The sequence below is a fragment of the Epinephelus lanceolatus genome, chromosome 9, assembly GCF_041903045.1.
Source record: "Epinephelus lanceolatus isolate andai-2023 chromosome 9, ASM4190304v1, whole genome shotgun sequence".
Classification (NCBI taxonomy): Eukaryota; Metazoa; Chordata; class Actinopteri; order Perciformes; family Serranidae; genus Epinephelus; species Epinephelus lanceolatus.
In genome coordinates this window covers 42,650,331-42,671,106 of record NC_135742.1, presented here as the reverse complement: position 1 = coordinate 42,671,106, position 20,776 = coordinate 42,650,331, and the positions used below count along the sequence as shown (strand labels likewise).

General features: G+C 40.4%; 1 protein-coding gene across 1 annotated transcript in view; it reads left to right on the top strand.

Annotated features, from left to right (window-relative positions):
• The window catches only part of LOC117252727 (multiple epidermal growth factor-like domains protein 9), a 57,297-nt gene extending 36,922 nt beyond the window's left edge, over nt 1–20,375 (top strand). Inside the window, exons 5-6 of the mRNA XM_033619825.2 lie at nt 12,803–13,072; nt 17,450–20,375. Coding sequence (XP_033475716.1) covers nt 12,803–13,072; nt 17,450–17,976 — 797 coding nt within the window. The 3' untranslated portion in view covers nt 17,977–20,375. The remainder of the gene's footprint in view (nt 1–12,802; nt 13,073–17,449) is intronic.
• Nucleotides 20,376–20,776: the final 401 nt, after the last annotated feature.

The following is a 20,776-nucleotide window of genomic DNA, read 5'->3' as shown; positions in this document are numbered from 1 at the left end:
AATGGTTCAGCATATTTACTTATATATAAACGGAAGTCAGAAACGGAAATTTGCCTCCTCCGCCCAAATCAAACCAGAATGCCAAAAAATCAGGGGTCTGCCCCCAGAGGCTGTATCGCCGTCTGCCGGAAGTAAGACGCCAAATACAGCCGATGGGTTCCGAGAATGCTCCAGCACAGACAGAATGAAGAAAACAACATGTTTTTTGACTATTAAAGCATGTTAACATGTTTTAGTAGAAACCATCAATACAAGTATGAACTTGAAAATGAGCATTAGCATTAGTCCTCTTTAAAGTGTTTCTATTAATTTAACAAATAATGTTTTGGTTCTGGTAAGTTAAATTTCAGAACTGTGGCGTTTCAATCTGTATTTCCATAATGTCTGGGATTAACGGTGACCTTCCTGTATGACCCCACTTCTTTCACCTCCAGGCTGCTGCTGCCCTACTTACACAACACACCCAAGATCTCTGTTGGGTTGAGATCTGGGTTGAACTCCAGTCACTGTCATATTCTTAAACCACCTCAGCTCTGTCTGAAATTTCATTTTAAAACAGCTGTAAATCAAGAAAACTTTTCTCATACCATCCTTCTGTGCTGTGTGAGATAGGGTGGAGTCATGAAGTCATGTTACCGCCTGCCGCTGGCATGCCACAACACAGTAGAATTCATCAGAGCAAGCAATAGTATTCAGATGTAATTTCTCAGTCCACTGACCTCCCTCCACTCTGAGCTTCCACCCCCCTTTGCACACACCTTATTTACTCAACTGCTGTCAGCAAGTCTCAACCAGTTACTTTGGTTAACTCTATGGTTTCTGCTAAGCCATATGTCTCAGATAAAATCTGCAAACCAGTTATATTTCTATGCTCAAGGATAGTCTCGCCACCAGACAATCAGAGATGTCCGCCTTCTGACAGTCTGGGGACACTCCTTTCTAAAGTGTGTTTAACACACCGGAGAAAACGGCCGGCAACAAAGCAACGCCTCTTGCATTTTTGAAAAGGACACGCCTTCTCAGAAATGTGCGCTCCCCCTTTTCTCGTCCGCAAGGAAACAAACACACAGAGAGCTTGAAAATGGATGCCGAGAGATTTAACGTTTTATCAAACGTGTGCTCAGTCCACAAGATTGTGGAAATGAAGGACTTACAGCGATTTTGTTTAAAACTTTTAACGCAGTCGGACTATGTTTACGAGCACAAGAGTTCAGCGAGCCACCGAAGGACCGCCCTGCGGATTTACTATTGGTTCTGCAACGTAGGGAGTTTTTTTAAACTCTGAAATTGTATCTGCCCATCTAAACACAAAATCAGGGAGAAAGACATCAGTCTTTAGTTAAGCAAAGCATCTAAAGACTGACTTGTGAGTCTAGCTCAAGGATAACCCCGTTATCAAGTAATCTGGTTCATAATGTATTCATGTGAATGTCAAAACTAATAATCCAGTTAACCTCATTAAGATTCCTGATTACTGCCTTATTAAGTTGGCTGTGCTACCAAGGAAACCACTGCTTATTTTCATTCTCACTTATTCTACTTTTTTAATAGCAGATGGAGACTTTTGCATTTGCTCCCAAATTTTCACTGGTTGAAGATAATGATCTACAACTTTTATCCAGACAAAATAATAATTTCTCTCAAATTTTGTTTACAAATTTGTTAAAATCCATGTTAGTGAGCACTTAAGTTTTCCAAGCCATCCACCAAGTGACAAGTGTGGCATATCAAGATGCTGAATAAACAGCATCTTTACTACACTGGTGTGCTTTGGGATGATCACAATAAGAGGACACTCTAAAATGCGCAATTCTATCTTGAGAAAAAACAACAATTTCTTAGGATTTTACATAATTAGCACTACAAAAATGTATTTTTTTACCCCAAAGAATCAGTCAGTATCTGCTGTGACACCCTTTGCCTCATGCAGTGCGACACATCTCCTTCTCAGAGAGTTGATCAGGTTGTTGATTGTGGCCTGTGAGGTGTTGTCTCACAGTTCTTTAATGGCTGGGTGGTGGATGGATTATCATGGAAAAGAAGAGGTTCTCACTAAAAAGAATTTTAACAAATTTGTGACCAAGATTTGAGAGAAATCAGTATTTTGCGTGCCTAAAAAAAGCCTCAGATCTTAAACTTGAATGTGTGAAAAATGGGAGCCATAAACAAATATGTTGCATTTTAATTTTTATTCAGTGTAGATATAAAAACTAATTCTAACAAATTCTCATGCAATGTTTTTTAGAACCCAAAATGATGTCTCTTGATGACACAAAAACCCAAAGGCATTCATGTTTATGACTGAAACTAAGGATTAGTTCCATTATCAATGCATTCAGTGACTATTTTCTCAGTTAATGGTTTGGTTTATAAAATGTCACAAACGAGTGAAAAATGCGTATTAGTTTCCCAGAGCCGAACGTGATCTGTTCAGATTGCCCGTTTCATCCAACTTACACAATTTCTGATGATATAAAACTGAGAAGAGCAGCAATAGCTAATTGATTTTTTGTTGACTGACCAATTAATTAATGGACTAATTTTTTCAGCTCTACACCAGACCTTTTCATAAAGTTCAGGACACCAAAGGAAACCAGGTTATATAAATGAATATTGTGTTACCTGGTTTATTTGTGCTAACAGGGTGATCAATCAAAAAGAGATTAACTCCAATTCTAAGACCTTAATTACAGTATGGCCTGGAGCCATATTCACCATATTGTGCGTGCGTGTCATCAGCCCTTCGTGGTTTGAGTTCATCTGGCTCTGACATCACACCATGACACAGTGGTTTAGATCACAGCTTATCCACGTCAAACAGCTCTTGAACCCTTCCTGCAAACTGCCAATTGAGATTCCATTCAGCGTCACATCACCACATTCACTCCACTGAGTTAATCCTCATCATATATTCTCACCTTGTCTTTAATGTTTGTTTAATGTTGTTTTTTCCATCATCGACAGCATTGCCATGTCATGTCCATTGCCTGTATTGCAACACATATAGATGCACTTAGGCTGTCAGGTTATGTTTGCTGTGGTGCAACATGGGAGGGAGGGGAAGGGACAGGAACAACGCTTAGCTGAGCTGGGACAGCATGAGCACAGCTGGGCCATTTCAGCTCCAGTCAGGCAGCAACATACTAGGGGGATGGGCAGCATCATGGGCTCTGTTTCAACAGAAACACTGTAGATAGAGCTGCACTATGGAGGAAACAATCACAAATATGCTCCGCACTGTGTCCACTGAGAGCTGCTCTCATGTTAATGGTGTGTGTGGCTTTGGAGGATGTTTTAGTCTAAACAATTGAGCTGGAAAGAGAAGCAGCCTCCAAGCAGAGGTTGCCCTGGCAACACTGACAAACGAGAAGATGCCACAATGCAGTATCATGGCTCCACACTGGAGGATGGATGCTTTCTGAATGTGCTGATGAGGCCTGTTACATTAAATGAATAACCTTCCATACTGACACACACAGAGGTGAAATGGAGCATTGCACCAGTTCAGAATGTGGGTCACACATATTAAATCATCCATGTATGATTATATCTTTACTCAGTGGTATAGGATGTCTGTGCTCCCTCAGTTTAGCCAGAGGTTCATCCAATATGGTATTCATTTTTTAATTTGTCCTTTACTCTGATTTTTTTTCCTTCTTTTTTTTAAAAGTGTCAGACAGTGACTACGTGGCCAGCAAAATAAAGGACGATAATAAACAGGCAGGTCAGGTCCTCTGGCCCGTGCAGTGCAGAACAGCTCATGTTTCCTCCTGGTTATATAACCCAGCAGGCCGGCTGCCTTTGAACCCTCAGCAGAGGTTAAATCAAGCTTATCAGGAGCAGCCTGCACAGTGCTAGAATACAACACAGTCACATGACCACACTAGATAGAGACCAACATCTAGGCCATTGGAAGGCAGGTATCTGTGTCTAAATCATTCAACACTGATAGCTCTGGTGCAGTGAGGACTGGAGTCTAAATGAGGAGCATCAGTGGGTCTACAGAGCTGCAGATGAGGCTAGTTAACAGGAATGTGTTGTGTTATTTTGTTAAATACATATCGGAATTATTTATCTGTCTTTGGCAATCTGTTTTCCATAGCCAGATTTCAGTCTGTTGTGGTACATCCCATCAGGCCCACTGCCCTACTGGTAATGCATTGCACCCTTATCCCTTTCCTTGAGGTTGATGAGCCTGTACTGAGGCAGTCCCACCTTTTCTCTAAGGGTTAACCCCAGACAAGCTTTTCTCCCAGGCAGGGTTCCAGGAGGGGGCCCTGGCAGAGACATGGCTATGTCTTGTTTTGGTCTCATCACAAGGGCCTTCAAAAGTCTAGCTGCTCTAATGGAAAATAATTTTCTATGCCAGACCCTGCCAGGTGCTATTGCTTTCAACAACATCCATTCACTGCCTCTTTGTATTAAAAGGAGTTAGTTAAGGTGGTTTGAGCATCTGGAATGCCACCCTGTGGAGGTATTTTGGGTATGTCCCAGTGGGAGGGCACCTCAGGGCTGACGTAAAACATGCTGGGAGGATTACATGTCCCATCTGGCCTAGGAACACCTTGAGTTCCCCCAGGAGAAGCTGGAGGACATGAGTGGGGAGAAAGGCATCTGGTCTCATCTCAGGATGGATGCCTCCCAGCAAGCAATAGTCGTGATTTAAACGTATTGGCTATATTTAGCTCTGATTTAGTCTAGCTACATGTAACCCAAATCTAGCCGATTTAATTTTAAAATTGATTAAATGTAATTTTCGACATTGCAGATGGCATGCGGTATGATATTCAATCACGTATGGAGAGTCAACAGTAATTAAAATATGTTTATCTCCATTTTTTGGACATGGTCTCTACATAGCCGTATAATTGATGACATCTACACTTTGGCTATGGTTAGACATCTACCAAATTTTCACTGACAGCCCAAATTCAGCCGTGATTTAGCCTAGACATCAGGTCTTCATGTAGACCACTATTAGACGTTTTTTAAACCAAAAAATGCTGGCTGGGCTTCTTTTTCACGTTGTACCTAAATTTAGAGGTTTGTAAGTTCACTTCAAGTATACAAATTTTTAAATCAAAACAGGGGATGTTACATATTAAGCGATTTAAAAAATATATATATAAATGAAGTAGAGTATATGCAGTAAAATGTAGTAGTAAAATGTGGTAAAACTGCTTGTGCCTGCCAACTGGTTAACCCTTAAATGACAGAGGGGTTGCTACACTTTTCTACATACCACAGGTTTGCAGAGACCTGTTACTTACGAAATGCAGATTGAGCACAAAGAAGATTCCCCTTGGGGGCATGGTGCTACTGAGGGAAGTGTATTGTTTTACTGTAGTTCCTTTTTGACATGTGAGGAGTTGTTGAGGCATCATATTACCAGGAACCGGAGGTTGCAGGAGAAAGCTGACCCTGGGACACAACATGCATGTGTTGCTGATGAAGAATGATGCTCAGCAACACAACAGGAAATGGGATCAATTCAAACTCCACCTGAGCCTTTAAAAACTCCACTAGATTGTATGAATCTGTGATGTTTGGTATAATTCAAGAGTTACTCATGGACCCTTACTGGGCCATAAGTGCATATACCAAGTACTTAAAAAGCAGATACCTTAAAGTATGTTATCAATACAATTTATGGACTGATGACATTTTAATTGAAAACCGATATAAAGTAAGGTCTTTGTAAGGTGTTGATCCACCACAACCCCATAGAAGGACATCAGTGCTCCTTGATTTTAGCCCCCTTTACACTGCATCTTCAAGGTGGGAGTTTTTAAAAATATAGTTATTAGTATATCAAAGCTAACTTAAAGAACAAGAACAGTGGTTGAAAATGTTTGCAAATTGGGAAAACAATGCGGTCTGGGAGCTCCTTACCCTCTGAGCAGAGGACCTGATCAGCCGCCATATAATAGGGATGGTAACTGATTGTTGTTGCCATGTTATGCCATTGTTATTGTTTATAAAGCGCTGCCGACATGTTTGTTTTCATCTGGTTCTGTATAAAAATGCTAAGGTGGTGTAAAGAAGGGACTATAATGTGGCCCTATAGCGTGTAAAAAATCGGATTATGTAAAAAAAAGGCTATTGATTCTCCCAGTGTGTAAAATTCTGTTGGAGAGATGAACAGCAGTCTTTCAAAATCCAAATCTGCTCAGGGTGTCCCACCCCAGAATTTTTTTTTACATGTCTACATCACATACATGCAAGGCAGCATAAATTATTGGCCCTTTAACACTCACATTACATTTTAATTTTCCATTTTTCGAAATACATTTCAAAGTTTTTCACCACTCTCATCAAGATAGAAATCTGTCATTATGGGTAATGGTAGTGATGATCAGAATAACTTTGTATTGAATTGCAGTGACCTATTCCTCTAAGGCAGTGGGAGCCAGCATATGCTTGAGGGCCACACAGAAAAAGTCGCTAACAGCACTAGCATTGTTGACAGAATGAAATTTCAGCATCACTCGGGAGGTGCCACTAGTTGCCAATGCAACCAGTAGCTTGCTACAAGTTGTCACTCCTCACCTGACAGATGCTTGTTAGGGGGGCACAGTTTGATGCAGTCTCCTAGTGGTGTTTGAAATGGACTGCAAAAGATTTGAATATAATGCATGCATTTTGTGTTCAGGGGCTGCACCAAATGTTTCTAAGGGCTGCCATTGGCCTGCAGGCAACACTTTAAGTAATACTGCTCAAAGGGAGGATGTGGACCCACAATATGAATGAATGAATGAATCACTATTTACATAGCACCTTTTATGCACAAAATTCAGCACAAAGTGCTTTACAATTCAGACGGCAGAGACAAAAAGCAAAGAAATAAAACCATGCAATTATACAACGCATTCAAGGAGAAAAGAGTATAATATGTACATTTATCAATCAGTAATTAATCAAGTAATAAAAAAAACATATATACAAACATACAATTAAGAATATTAAAACAGATGGCTGCTAGTTATAGGCTATGTTAAAAAGGTATTTTTTGAGTCGTTGTTTAAAACTGTCCACTATGCCAGTAAAATCATTACTATGTTTTCATAAGTACATAATCACCTGGAACTAAGAATCAGTGTGCTTTCGTTCCTTTACAATGAGCCGTAAATGTCTTCATACAGAGCAGGTCCTCTTCCACAGAGCCCACCTTGTTTTTCAATAGTAGCCCAAAACAGATAAATCAAACACTGGCTCTAGATAGCGCTATTCACATTTTTGGTACACAGGAGAAGTTTCAGTTGGTTGCAATTTGCAACATCACCGCTAGAGACCACTAAATCCTACACACTAGACCTTAAATTTGTTATCCAGAAATGAGTCCCGAAGCCCAGAAATGAGTTATCATTTCTGCACTCCCAGTTCCCTCGTCTCGAAATCAATTGTTGTTTTTTTAACCTCTCTAACTCCGCCAGGACGTCGATGTCCTCGCTCCCCTCCTCCTCTGTTGAATGATATCTCCCAGGCGCACTACTTCATTAAACCATGTGGTGTTTGGTATTGCTGGATTCCAAAAGCTCTCGACTTTTCAAATATAACATTGTTTTTCTTTTATTTACTATGTATTTTGCACAAGAGCAGCCTAAACACACATAGTCCAAAATTGCGATGAGTGGTGACAAGTCATGTCATGCCGTTTTTCAACGGGAAAAGTTAAAGGATTACTCACGATCTTATGCGGAGCCATTAGCAGGGACTTAGCTGTTTTATAAAAGGTAAGAGTCTCACTCCTACCACTATTTTTGGCTGAGATATACCGTCTAGGAAGTGGGATCATAACTTTCACGTTTCATATGGCTTTATTCTGGTGATGTTTATGGTGTTTCTGTGTCAAAAAACAACATCAGCTATCACAATCACGCCTGATTTCAATACGGTACAATGTTAGAAGCTGGCTGAGTGTTGTTTGATGACTGAGCCGAGACTTGTCATTTGGAGCTCCGCCTGAATCTTTTCATGGAAAAAACACTGTAGAATGGTCATACTCTGAGCAATCTTCTTCAAATTTGAAACAAGTGTTCATTGATAGTGTGCCTACAGCCCCACAGTGTCATTTACCTGCACAGATGAAGCCACAGTTATTCATATTGAAAAACATTTTTTATTTTATTTTAGGCAAAATCTTCAATTTTTTACTGACTTCAAAGGCCCATTACTCTGTCTCTGTATCACCTAGAGTGTTTCTGACACTTTCACAAGAAACTTCAGGGAGTTTTCTTTCTGGCAAGACCTCATGCATGCATGTAGTCAGCGGTTCAGAAGCTACAGTCATTTTAATTTGGGTATGTCATTTTAGGCATTTTTGCTACAAAATGGGGGTGGAGTGCAAGAGGTCTGGGTTTTGATTAAATGCCTGAAATAAGGTCTTCGGTTAACACTAGTTAAAGAGACTTCCGCGTTTTGTTCTACCACATAAAATATGTCAGTAAATACCCTACTGTGAATTTTGAAGCTTTTATGTGTCTTGAAAAAGGCAGTTGCTAACAAGTGGCTAAATGAGACTACAGAACGTCATCACGCTGAACATGACTTTACAGCCCTGTTGTAGTAGCGATGTTAGTCATGCGACTGTGGTGTCATTCATTTATAGCCTAATGTAACTTCTGGCGGTTGCATTTACGCTTCAGAGTCATGAAAGTGGTGTTCATGATTATCTTGCTGAACAAAATGTGTACTTCAAACATTTGTTTGCCACAGAGCTTATTTTTGGCAGTATGCCAAAATCCAGTAGGAATTATAGCTGCTGCGCAGCGATGGGTTGGGTCCGGCCATTTTTAGGCAATTCTGAGCAACAAGCAGAAGAATTGGAAGACATTTAGGAATTTAGCAACACAATCTGCCTTTTGCATCAGCTGAGGCTTGAACTCACAACCTCTGAAACTAAGGATCAATTTCTATCTCACTGAGCTAATTAGTCAGTGACAATTCTTGTGTAGCTTCACAAATTGACTAAGCCAGACGTGCATGTTTAGCAGCCGTCCATACATGGAAAGGCAGATTTGAAACCACTGTAAAAAATTCATTTATTAAGACAAAAATCTGAAAATACACATATTGCATCTAGACAGCATGGATATGTTGGTAATTTGTTTGTAACAATGATTGATTTGCTCCATAAGTGAGAAACTGATGTTTAAAAGTGCCATTTTTACATTGACTCCAATTGTTCGCATGAGAGGAAATTCAAAATGCTGTCAAAAATTCAGTTTTTGAGATAAAATTCTGAAATTTGCAACACATCATCTACCATGACTCTAGAATTTTGTCATTTTTTTCATGAACATTGAAGATTTATTTAGCAAGAATTTGCATGTATATGTTTACAGTACCGTTTACAGTCAAACATTTTGATGCACTGTAGGCTCAATTTTTGATAAATCAAAAATCTGAGAAACATAGTTTTTGTAGGACAGTCTGAAGATGCTCTGTAGCAAGTTTGGTGTCAATTGAGCAAAAATTGTGGGAGGAGATAGGTTTAATAAGTTTTACAGTTTTTGAGTGATGAACTTCATAATTTTTAATAGGTTTAAAATTACAAAAGTTTCTTCAGTATTGGGGCTACAGTTTGATGAAAGTTGTGAAGTTGTAGCACGTATGGTTGATTTGTTATGAATTTTCAAAGTTTTGAAATTTAGACGCTTGCTGTAGCGCCACCATCAGGACTATTGGCTTGAGTTTACAGCTAAGGATATCTGGCATGAGACTGGACCTTTCTGCAAAGTTTGGTGAGTTTTCACGCATACATTTCTGAGCACGTCCCTTTTTGTAGGGATATTTGCATCTAGGATAGCGCAATGACAATCCCACAAATAGTAGTGCTTTACCTTGGTAATTATCGGTATGTCTACTCTCTTTTCAAATAACACTTGAGTGTAGTATGTACGTATGGCTCAACATAATAAAAGGCTCAATCCTTTTGTTATGCATCGGAGCCAGTGTAAGTCCCACTCACTTTTTTAGGTCTAATAATATTGGACCCACTCACTTTTATCATCATTTTCTGCACCCCTCAGTTTAAGTTTTATGTACTGAAGACCCTCTAACCGACGTAATCTTACTCATGTTGGTGATTTCGGGAATGGTGATTTCAGCACTTTCCCCGTGCTGTCCCCTTGAGAAAAAAAAAACAACAAAAAAAACCTCTACGCTGTGTAAGCCACGTGACTCCGTCTCCTCCATCTAGTCAACATTCACTCAAAGTGAGACTGACGCTGCCTACATGGAGGAGTCAAGCACAAACACCGAGCCAACAAATCAACTCGAGCAGCTTGTACTCAAACACAGGGTTTTCACTGCCAATCTAAGACAAAGGTGGGCCGCCTGGGTGATTTTGGCCGCTGCCTTGGTTTAAAGCGTTTGTGTGTGCATGGGGGGGCGTCCAGATGTAGCGTCTTTTGCGCGCACAAACCCATTAAGCCTGATTTATGGTCCTGCGTTAAATCAACGAGGTACCTACGTCGTTGCCGTGACACCGTCGTGAACCCTTCGAATTTCTCCGTCACTCCATTTCGTCATGGTGCAATTCACCGCCAGAGCGGTAGGGGGCTGCGTTCCTTTCCTGAATGGTTATCGTCATCTCTAGTTGATTCTTTGTTAAGCTTCCAGCTTTTCCGGTCACAGTGAACAATGGCGACCGAGAGAGAGAGAATCTTGCTGGAGTTGGAGTTGTTGGATGTCGAATAAAGTATGTTAATACTGCAACATCTACATCGCAACAGAAGATGTTTAAAGATGGCAGGGATGGTGCAATCTGGAAATACCGAACCGGAAATGCATTGCTACCAAGCAAACCAATCACAACCCTCTTGGTCTGCGCTGGGTCTGCGTCGCCTCGACGTGTAGTTACATTTTTTGGGAGGTGCACGTCAGGCTACACTGGGGGCTACGGCGCGCCTCCTGCGAGTGTTAACGCAGGACAATAAATCAGGCTTTACTGTCAATGTAGACGTGCGTCATACGCGCTCACAACCCAAACCGACACCGTAGCGGCGCGCATTCGGTATTGCGGCGCTTATTTTTTCGTCCGGCGCACAGCTCCACGGACCTGCTTCTCTCTTCTGTGTTGTGTCAGATCCCGGTTCGTCGCCTCCGAGATATTGAATGTGTATTATAGAAGAGAAACACACATTTCAGGACCACTGACCTGTATCATCAGAACAGACATGTTCTATGATTTTCAGCCTCCTTTCATATTTAATAGAAGGGGGACAAACAAAAGGGAGACTGACAGGCGCCCTACAACTAGTGCTTCCACAAAGCAACTGTTGCTGTCACAGGCCTTTACAAATGCCACACAATATGCAAAGGATCAAGAATAATAGTCGGGCATATTTAAAGATTTTTTTTTAAATAATAAAATAATCATTCATTAATTGTAATCGAGGTAAAAGCTTCAATTAATTGTGATATTGAGTTTAAGTAATGACGAATGAATGAGAAGAGCACGCATGGTCAAGACAAAATGATAGAATTGAACATTTAAACTACCTTTTATAAGATAATGAATAGAAAAAGTAATTTCACCAACTGTACTCGTAACATGCTGAAGTTATAAAATATAACCTTTCTTTAAAGAGTCTTAAAACAACTCAGCTAATGTTTGTTTGTTTTTTTGAGTTTTGTGCTTACATTATCCCAAACGGTTTCAATAATGTTCAAACCCAGAGAAATTTGTCATTTTAATCAAGTACAAGCTCCATGTCATTTGGTAGCTGTCACATGTCAGTGGCGTCATATCAAGGGCATAAATATAGACAATGCAGACAGTGCTGATGCACTGTGGCCCACAGCATGGGGGGGCCAATATTGTGTTGGGTGGAGAGCTTGCCCTCTTGCAAGAGATTCAAATTGCCACCTCAGAAATACAGCAGAACTTATGTTAAGTAGCTATGTATGTATTATTGAAAAGGCAAAACCCCATCTTCATTTTGTGTGTGTGTGTGTGTGTGTGTGTGTGTGTGTGTGTGTGTGTGTGTGTGTGTGCGCGTGCGTATAGTCAGTAGCAATCAATACAAAATTATAAGCTCATATGAAATAAACTATAAAAACAATTAAATTAAATTAATATTTCTTTGATGTTTTTGTCATATGCATCTGAAGTTATCAAAGAAACAACCTGAGCAAATGTTAGCGGCAGGTCAGCTCCAGCTCCTGCTGTGCAGAATGGTGTTGGAGAAACACTGATTTTTGTCATGAAACTGCTTTATTCAGTGTCTTTACTGGTTTGAATTACCTAGTCTGTTTGTTTTGGAGCAGAAGAGACCCCTACGCATAATTTGGCTCCTGGTAAAAACCTCCTGAACATCTGTATCTTATATTATTATAGAAAAAACGTTAGCACATATTAGCAGGTGATAGGCTAGCAGCCCATTTGCAACGACTAGAACAGTGTTGGAGAAACACAGATTTTTATCATGAAACTACTTTGTTCAGTGTTTTGTTTTTTTTGTTTTGTTTTTTTGGTTAAGGGAAAGGGTGAGTTTTTAGTGGTTTATTTTAGAAGGGGTAATCATAAATGTCGATGAATTATCTATGAAAGACAGGAACTTTCAGGAAATTCTTCTGAGGAATGTTTTTTATGATTTGTGTCTTTGCATGATTTTAAATTAAATCAAACAAATGAAACTGTTCACAACAACATTAATACTCCAAGAGGAGAAAAAGCTGCAGGTCATGATGTTGTTCTTGAAGGTCTTTCCAAGGTCTAGAAGTTCTGCCTCGCCTTGAAGCTCTATAGTTAGCATTGGTCAGGCTCTGATGTGTGTCTTTGTCTATTTCTGTGCAGATCCCAGTGGCTCCCCGGAGTGTGACCAGTGCCTTCCCCGGTACAGCGGCCCATACTGTGACAAGTGTAGTGCCGGCTTCTACAAAGCATCTGGGTTTTGTGTTCCATGTGACTGCAGTGGGAATGCAGACCCTCAGGACCCTGCCCAGCTCTGTCACCCCGACACTGGCCACTGTCTCCGCTGCATCAACAACACCACCGGGCCCCAGTGCCAGCTCTGTGCACCGGGCTTTATAGGGGACGCCCGAGCACATAACTGCACCCGTCCAAGTAAGAGTAAACCATAATATACTGTTTGGTCAGATAAATCAGTTCATTGTGTTCACTTCGATGTTATAGCTTACTATAGCATATGTAATGCATTTATCAATGAAGGGGTTCAATGAAAGGTTTTATCATAAAAAACAAAAAGGCTTTAAAGGCCCTGCACGCTCGTTCAGGTGTGCTTGGTTATTCTGGCTTAGTAGACCTCTGCTCAGGTTCATTCAAGTGTAATTTATCACACCCTAACAGATGGAACAAAGCTGGAGAGCCAAGGGGATGTCAATCAAGCACACCTACACAGTGCTGAGAAAACATATAATCAGCCACAGTAATTCACGTCACCTGTGTAGGTTAAAGTGAAAGTTCAGGTCTTTTGAAGTGGGGTTGTATGAGGTACTTATCCATAGACAGTTTACTACATACAGTAGATGGCAGTTGACACACCTCCAGTTTGAAGAAGCAGGCAGGAGTCTGACATACATGCTAACAATCTACAGCTCTGTAGGGGTCAGCAACAAAACATATTTTAGCTAAAAAATAATTACTATCAGTTTAAGTGTATGCTGTATTTGTAATATTTTCACTGCTTTAGCTTGCTGTCAGACAGCAATTTCCCCACAGGAAATAGAGACCGTTAATATTAATCTCTTCAAAGCCAGACTCCATTCAGAAAAACAGTTATTTAACATCCGTGAACACAGGAGCTTCTGGTCTACCGCTGCTTTGGTCAGTTATTTTGTTTGTGATATTGTGTTTCTTTGGTATCAAAAAGGGTTCATTCGGATTCAGCAAAACCACACAATAACACAAACTAACTAACTAATCAAAGCAGCAGTAGATCAACAGCTCCTGTACTCAGTGAGCTAAAATTACTCTTTTGCTGAATGGAGTCTGGTGGCATTGACAAGAGCATAGATGGGGAACTGAAGCAGTGTACAGCTTCCCCATAGGAACAGGCTGTCTGACAGAAAGGTAAAGGGGTGAAAGTACCCTCAATATAGCATACACTTAAACTGATATTAACATTTCTAGGTGGGACTATTTTAGGTGGCTAAAATATGTTTTAATGCTGACCCCATCCACAGCAGTACATTGCTTAGCTTCTGTGTCGGTACTCCAGCCTGCCACCCCAAACTGGGGGTATATCGAAAGACATACGCTGACTGTGCCTCACGTGACTCTACTTTAAAAAATCTGAACTATGCCTTTAACCATGGGTGTACAGGGTCTTTAAAAACTATTCATACCAATTACACATAGCACTTAAGAAATTTGTAGCTATAGGGTCATTTGTACAAAAACGGTAATACATGAAATTTAAGTTGCTATAATTAGAAGATTATGTGCAACTGTAATAAAATTTCTAAATAATATTTTTAGGAACAGGTCTTTTCCCAAATAACATTAATGATGACAACATGTTCTGTAAGTGTGTCAGTGAGCTGAGTGAATGGATCAGGCTAAAGAAAATGGACTGCAGCCATTATTTATGGTAATTCATTATTGCCCTTGTGTCTTTTCTGCTTGGAAAGATATATTAAGTTTTGACTCATGGAAAGTCTATGACCATGTCCTAAATCATCCTCTGTTTACTCTATAGAGCATAATATCCGCTGTTCATTTTATTAGAGTGACCGCATTCTGAATGTGAAATTCATACACTACAAAGCACCTTCACAAATTGAAAAAATGGAATAAAAAAAGAAAAATAAAGTAGTGCCCATGGCATGTGCACTACTTTTTTACAGGAATCCCATCAGTGATAAGGCAAAATGACTAAGATTAATAAATGTCTGAAATCTAAATTTACTGCTAACTGTAGTTAACTGAGTGTCTTACAACCCCAATGCCAAAAAAGTTGGGACATTGTGTCAAACTTCAATAAAAACAGAATGTTATGATTTGTAAATTCTTTTTGACCTATATTCAATTGTATACAGTACAAAGACAAGATAAACTTTATTGTTTTTTATAAATATACACTCATTGTGAATTTGATGTCTGCGACACGTTTCAAAAAAGTTGGGACAGGAGCATATTTACACTGTGAGACATCACTTTTTCTTTCAAAAACACTCAGTAAGTGTTTGGGAACTGAGGGCACTAACTGTTGAAGTTTTAAAAATGAAATTCTTTGCCATTCTTGCTTGATGTACGACTTCAGTGTCTTAATAGTCCGGGGTCTCTGTTGTAATATTTTGTACTGCATAATGTTCCACACAAGTTCAATGGGAGACAGGTCTGGACTGCAGGCAGGTCGGTTCAGTACCTGCAGTCTTGACTATGAAGCCAAACTGTTGAAACGTACACAATGTGTCTCATTGTCTTGCTGGAATAAGCAGGGACGTCCCTGAGAAAGATTTCATCTGGATGGCAGCATATGTTGCTCCAAAACCTGTATGCACCTTTCAGCATTCATGGTGCCTTCACAGATGTGAAGTTACCCATGATGCCATGGGCACTAATACACCTCAATACCATCACAGATGCTGGCTTTGAATTTTGAGCTGGTAACAGTCTGAATGGGCCTTTTCCTTTTTAGCCTGAGGGCACAATGTTCATGATGTCCGTGTGAGAGCTCTTTCAGAAAGGTGACTTTTTATCCAGTTTTAAGCCATAATTTACACTACACTTTTAGATCATGATTCTTTTATCTATACATTTTAACGTGGAAGAACTTTTAATTCATCAGATGCCTGCATCTTAAGTAAAATTGGCTAACAGCTGTATGTGGACTGCCTCGACTGTTACTGGCTTGCTAAGTTTGTTTTTAGCCAAACGGCTGGGTTAAAGTCTAGTTCACATTACACGATTTTCACAGCAATTTTGATGTCACAGAGGATCTTGAGAGCCATCTTGGGTCGGAGGTGAGTTGGCAGATAGTCTGCCACGACGAGTCCTCGTGTGAACAAGCCTAAGAGCAAGTCGCCCCCTCGTCTGCGACTGGGACTGGATATCTGGCATGCTAGAAAACTGGAGAAGTCTGACACGACTGACAAAGAGCATCAGCAATTGAGAGGCGGGATACATCTCACATCAGCACACAGGAGGACGAAGAAATGTGAGGAGGACAAGCCGCAGGGTTGCCAGGTCCACTTATTAGCTGTGACTTTGGGTGTGTTTTTTTTGCAAAGTCGCTTACAAACATTGGTGGTTGCGGTTTTTTGGGCTTGTTTCTATAGTGAAGTTGCTTATTTGGGCTTGCGGGGTGAAAATCGTGTAATGTGAACTAGCCTTAAGCTATGAGCACTTTTGTGGACTTTTACGACCTGCATGTGTGATGGCTGAGTGTGGACCTGAGTGTCATTCATGTCAGCTTAAGGCAAGTTCACATTATACGACTGGCCAACCAGTCTTGAGTCAAGGTGGTGGAGTTTTTCAATAATTATCAATCAATCATTTTTCCTGAGCCCATGTAGTAATCCTTTATAAAGTTGTGTTGGTTTTTAATGCAGCGCTGCCTGAGGGGTCAAAGTTCACGGACATTCAGTATTTTTAGCTTTGCCCCTTACATGCAGAGATTTCTCTGGATTCTCTGAATCTTTTGATGATTTCCTGGGGTGTAGAGGGTGAAACCCCATAATTTGTGCTATTGTGCTTTGAAAAATGTTGTTCTTGAACTGTACTGCCCTATTTGCCCACACAAGTGGGCAAATAGGTGAACCATGGGCTGCCCATGCTTGTGAACAACTGAGTTTTTTGTGGATGCCCCTTTCATACCCAATCATGATAATACCACCTTTTAGCAATTAATCTGTTTACCTGGTGGATGTTCCAAACAGATGTCTTTTGAAAACTCCACAAATTTCCCAGTCTTTTGTTGCTCCTGTCATAACTTTTTTTGGAACATGTTGCAGGCATCAAATAAAGAATGAGTGTATATTTACGAAAAATAAAAAAGTTTATCAGTTTGAACATTACATATCTTGTCTTTGTGCTCTAGCCAATTGAATATAGGGCGAAAAGGATTTGCAAATCATTGCAATCAACTTTTTTGGAATCAGGGTTGTATACATGCAGTAGTGAATATGATTTTAGACACAGCTAGTTTGAGGGAGGATCATTATCTCTACACAGCTGTACATCTATGGCAAAACATGCTGAGTGAAAATCAGAACATAAAAGCTTTCAATTGCAAAAAAAAAAAAAAAGAAAAAAGAATGCAGCTGGTTTATCCACTAAGTAGTAATGTATTTTTGCCACAAGGTGTCACTAGTTACTTTGGTCATGCATCAATAACCTGGAGTCTGAATCAGCATTCTGTTACATATTCATCAACTACAGGCCTTTTTTCCATTGGCCTACAAGGATTATGAATTTAAGAAAGCTGTGAAATGACATCCACAATGTTTACTAGTGTTTTCACTGCGGTTTTCTCCTCAGCACCCCAGCTTCTTCCCACACCAGCAGATACAACCACAACAGAAGCTCTCACATTGAGTACATCTTCCCCCTCTACGACCACCACCAGCACCACTCTGACCTCCACCACAGCAAGAGGTGTCCCAGCTTCCGCGTCCAGCAACAACACAAGCACCGCGCTGAGCACTGCAGCCACCACCCAGGCACTGCTAACCAGCCTGAGCAGCCCTACTGACAACACTACGGCAGCCCTGACGGAAGTCTCCTGGACGCAGTTCAACATTATTATCCTGGCTGTCATCATTCTGGTGGTGCTGCTGCTGCTGGGCTTTGTCGGAGGCGTGTACACCTACAGGGAGTACCAGAACCGCAAGCTCAACGCCCCCTTCTGGACCATTGAACTGAAAGAGGACAACATCAGCTTCAGCAGCTACCATGACAGCATCCCCAACGCTGACGTGTCGGGCTTACTGGAGGACGAGGTCAATGAGGTGGCGCCCAACGGCCAGCTGGCTCTCACCACACAGGGCAACTGCTACAAGGCTTAGCACTCCATCCATTCCTAGATTTACAGATGACACAAAGCTGCTGGAAAAGTACCAAATCCAAAGCTCCTTTATGTATGACTGCTTGTTGTTCCCCTGCTGGTCTGTGGCACTTCACACAACACAGTGAGAACAAGCAGATGTGATCAAAGATATGGAAAAGAGACGCAAAGTTTCCACTAGAAACATTTTACCTTTTTGATATGATTTTGTGAGGAATGGGTGATCAGTGAAAAGTGTCCAAAGAACAAAGTGGGGTTGAGGTTTTGATGTGCCTGCAGGGGGCACTGTGGTGCAGAGTAGTGAGGTAATTGGCATGATGTAAGAAAGGTGCAAAACATAAACCTGTTGGCTGAAACACTGATCCTGACACTGGTTAGAGGATTTACGGGAGCCTAGCATTTCAGATATTTTTAAAATGGACTTTTGACTGTTTAAGTTATAATTGGATCACTCGATCAGTGATCTTGAGAAACTGAGACAATGATTGTTATTTAATGAATTTTTATTCAGTTGTTATTTATTGGTTGACGTTTCATTCTTGGGGAAAAATGCTGCACATGTATGATGTGTTTATTCATGGTGTTTTATCTTATGTGCTGTTGAATGGTAATTTGAATTGGCCAATATGTTTTCATGTATAGTTTGTGTGTTTTGGAGAGAATCATAGGGGAAGATGAAGGGTGCTGGCACAAGCATTTTTAATGACCTCATCTTATGTTTATAGCTTCCTGTCTTTTGTTAACGTGTGCCAGCTCACCTGAAGTATCCAAGAGGAGTGTTTCTTTCAAAGAAACTACAGCTACCGTTTATAAACTCTCACCATTTGACACTACTGCAGGGTAGTGACTGTTACTGGGCTTGCATAAACCGCCTACCTACATGCAGTCTAATCTGCTCTTTGCTGCCCCAGCAAAGCTGAACAAAAGCATTTGAAAAAGGTGTCACATTTATGTAGAGGTTGGGCTCCGTGACTCAGTTGATAGGACCATTTAAAACATAAACAGTTTTCTAGTATTGATACTGTTGTTATGGAGTAACACTGTAAATTTTTGTCAGCCTACCGGTTATTTTTATCACCTGTAATCAAGTTGCATCAGCTTAAAGGGATAGTTCAGACTTTTTGAAGTTGGGTTGCATGGGGTACTTTTCCATAGACAGTATATGACAAACAGTAGATGTTAGTCAGCACGTCCTGAATTTGGAGAGGCAGACTGGGGACTGACATGGAAACTAAGCAATGTACTGCTGAGGAGGGGTCAGCAACAAAACATATTTCAGCCACCTAAAAATAGTCCTCCCTAAAAAAATCATTTTCGGTTTAACTGTACGCTATATTGACAGTATTTTCACTGCTATACCTTAATGTCAGATAGTTATTTCCAACTGGAAAATGAAGCCATTATATCGCTCTCTTCAAAGCCAGACTCCATGGAGGAAAACAGTGATTTAACATTGCTGAACACAGGAGCTGCTGCTGATGTTATTGCATGACTTTGGAGTTTAAAAAGGTTAGTTCAGATTCACCAAAGTCACACATTACACAAACTAACTAACCGATTAAAGCAGTGGCAGACCAGCAGCTCCTGTGTTCAGCAAACTAAAGTTACTGTTTTTGTCAGTGGAACTGAAGCTGTTAACTGCTTCCTTGTCAAAACAGGCTTTCAGACTGAAAGGTAAGGTAGTGAAAATACTCTTAATAGCATACACCTAACCTGAAATTAATTTTTCCAGGTGGGACTTTTTTAGATGGCTAAAATACATTTTGTTGCTGACCCCATCCATACATACATTGCTTAGCTTCCCTGTCATGCTCCATTCTGCTTCTCCAAATTGGGGGCGTGCCGACTGACATCTACTGCATGTAACACACTGACTATGGAGAAGTACCCCATAAAACCCCACTTCAAAAAATCCAAACAATCCCTTTAAATGGAGAGATGCTGTAAAATTGATTGACTTCAAAGCATCACACCTGATACTGGACATGTTTTCTGTGTTGTTTAGGCTACCATTGGTTGGGTGCACTTCATTTAACCATGGTGAATGAGTAAAGCTAATTATGGAACTAACTCCTCAGGTACTGGCTCTTTCCCTAATGTGATCACTGTAAATATGATTATTGTACAGATGAATGTGAATAGTAGCACTATTATTGTACAGGTAGAATACTGTGTGTACACTGTCACTCAACAAGCTCCCAATCTTTCACTCTGCAGGGTGTGATGTTGTAGTCAGCCCACAGCTTTTTGTATTTTTATTTTGATTTCTTATTCTCAGTGGACTTTGCCATATGCGCAGCTGCGGGACTAAAATGAACCACCCAAAACAAAGAAGACAATTATGTAAATAATTCTTCAAAATCAGAGCTCAACTCTCAAATAAAAATGGATTTAACTGTTGTCTATGTGTTTCTCACATCCCTTTAATTCAAGTCATTACCACATTTTTAAAGATCCTTTCCACAGATATTTGAAGACATAAAAATACTCTTCATGGGATAATAATGACCGCGATGTGGTTTTTCCACAAAAACTTACATCCTGGTGTTAAACTGATATTTAAAGGTCCAGTGTGTAGGATTTAGAGGGACATATTGGCAGAAATGGAATATAATATAATAACTATTTTTTCTTTAGTTTATATTCATCTGAAAATGCGAATTGTGTTTTCTTTGCCTTAGAATGAGCCATATATATCTACATAGGGTCCTCGTCTAGAGATCGCCATGTTGCACCACCATGTTTCTACAGTAGCCGTGATCGGACAAACTAAACACTGGCTCTAGACAAGGCAAATCATG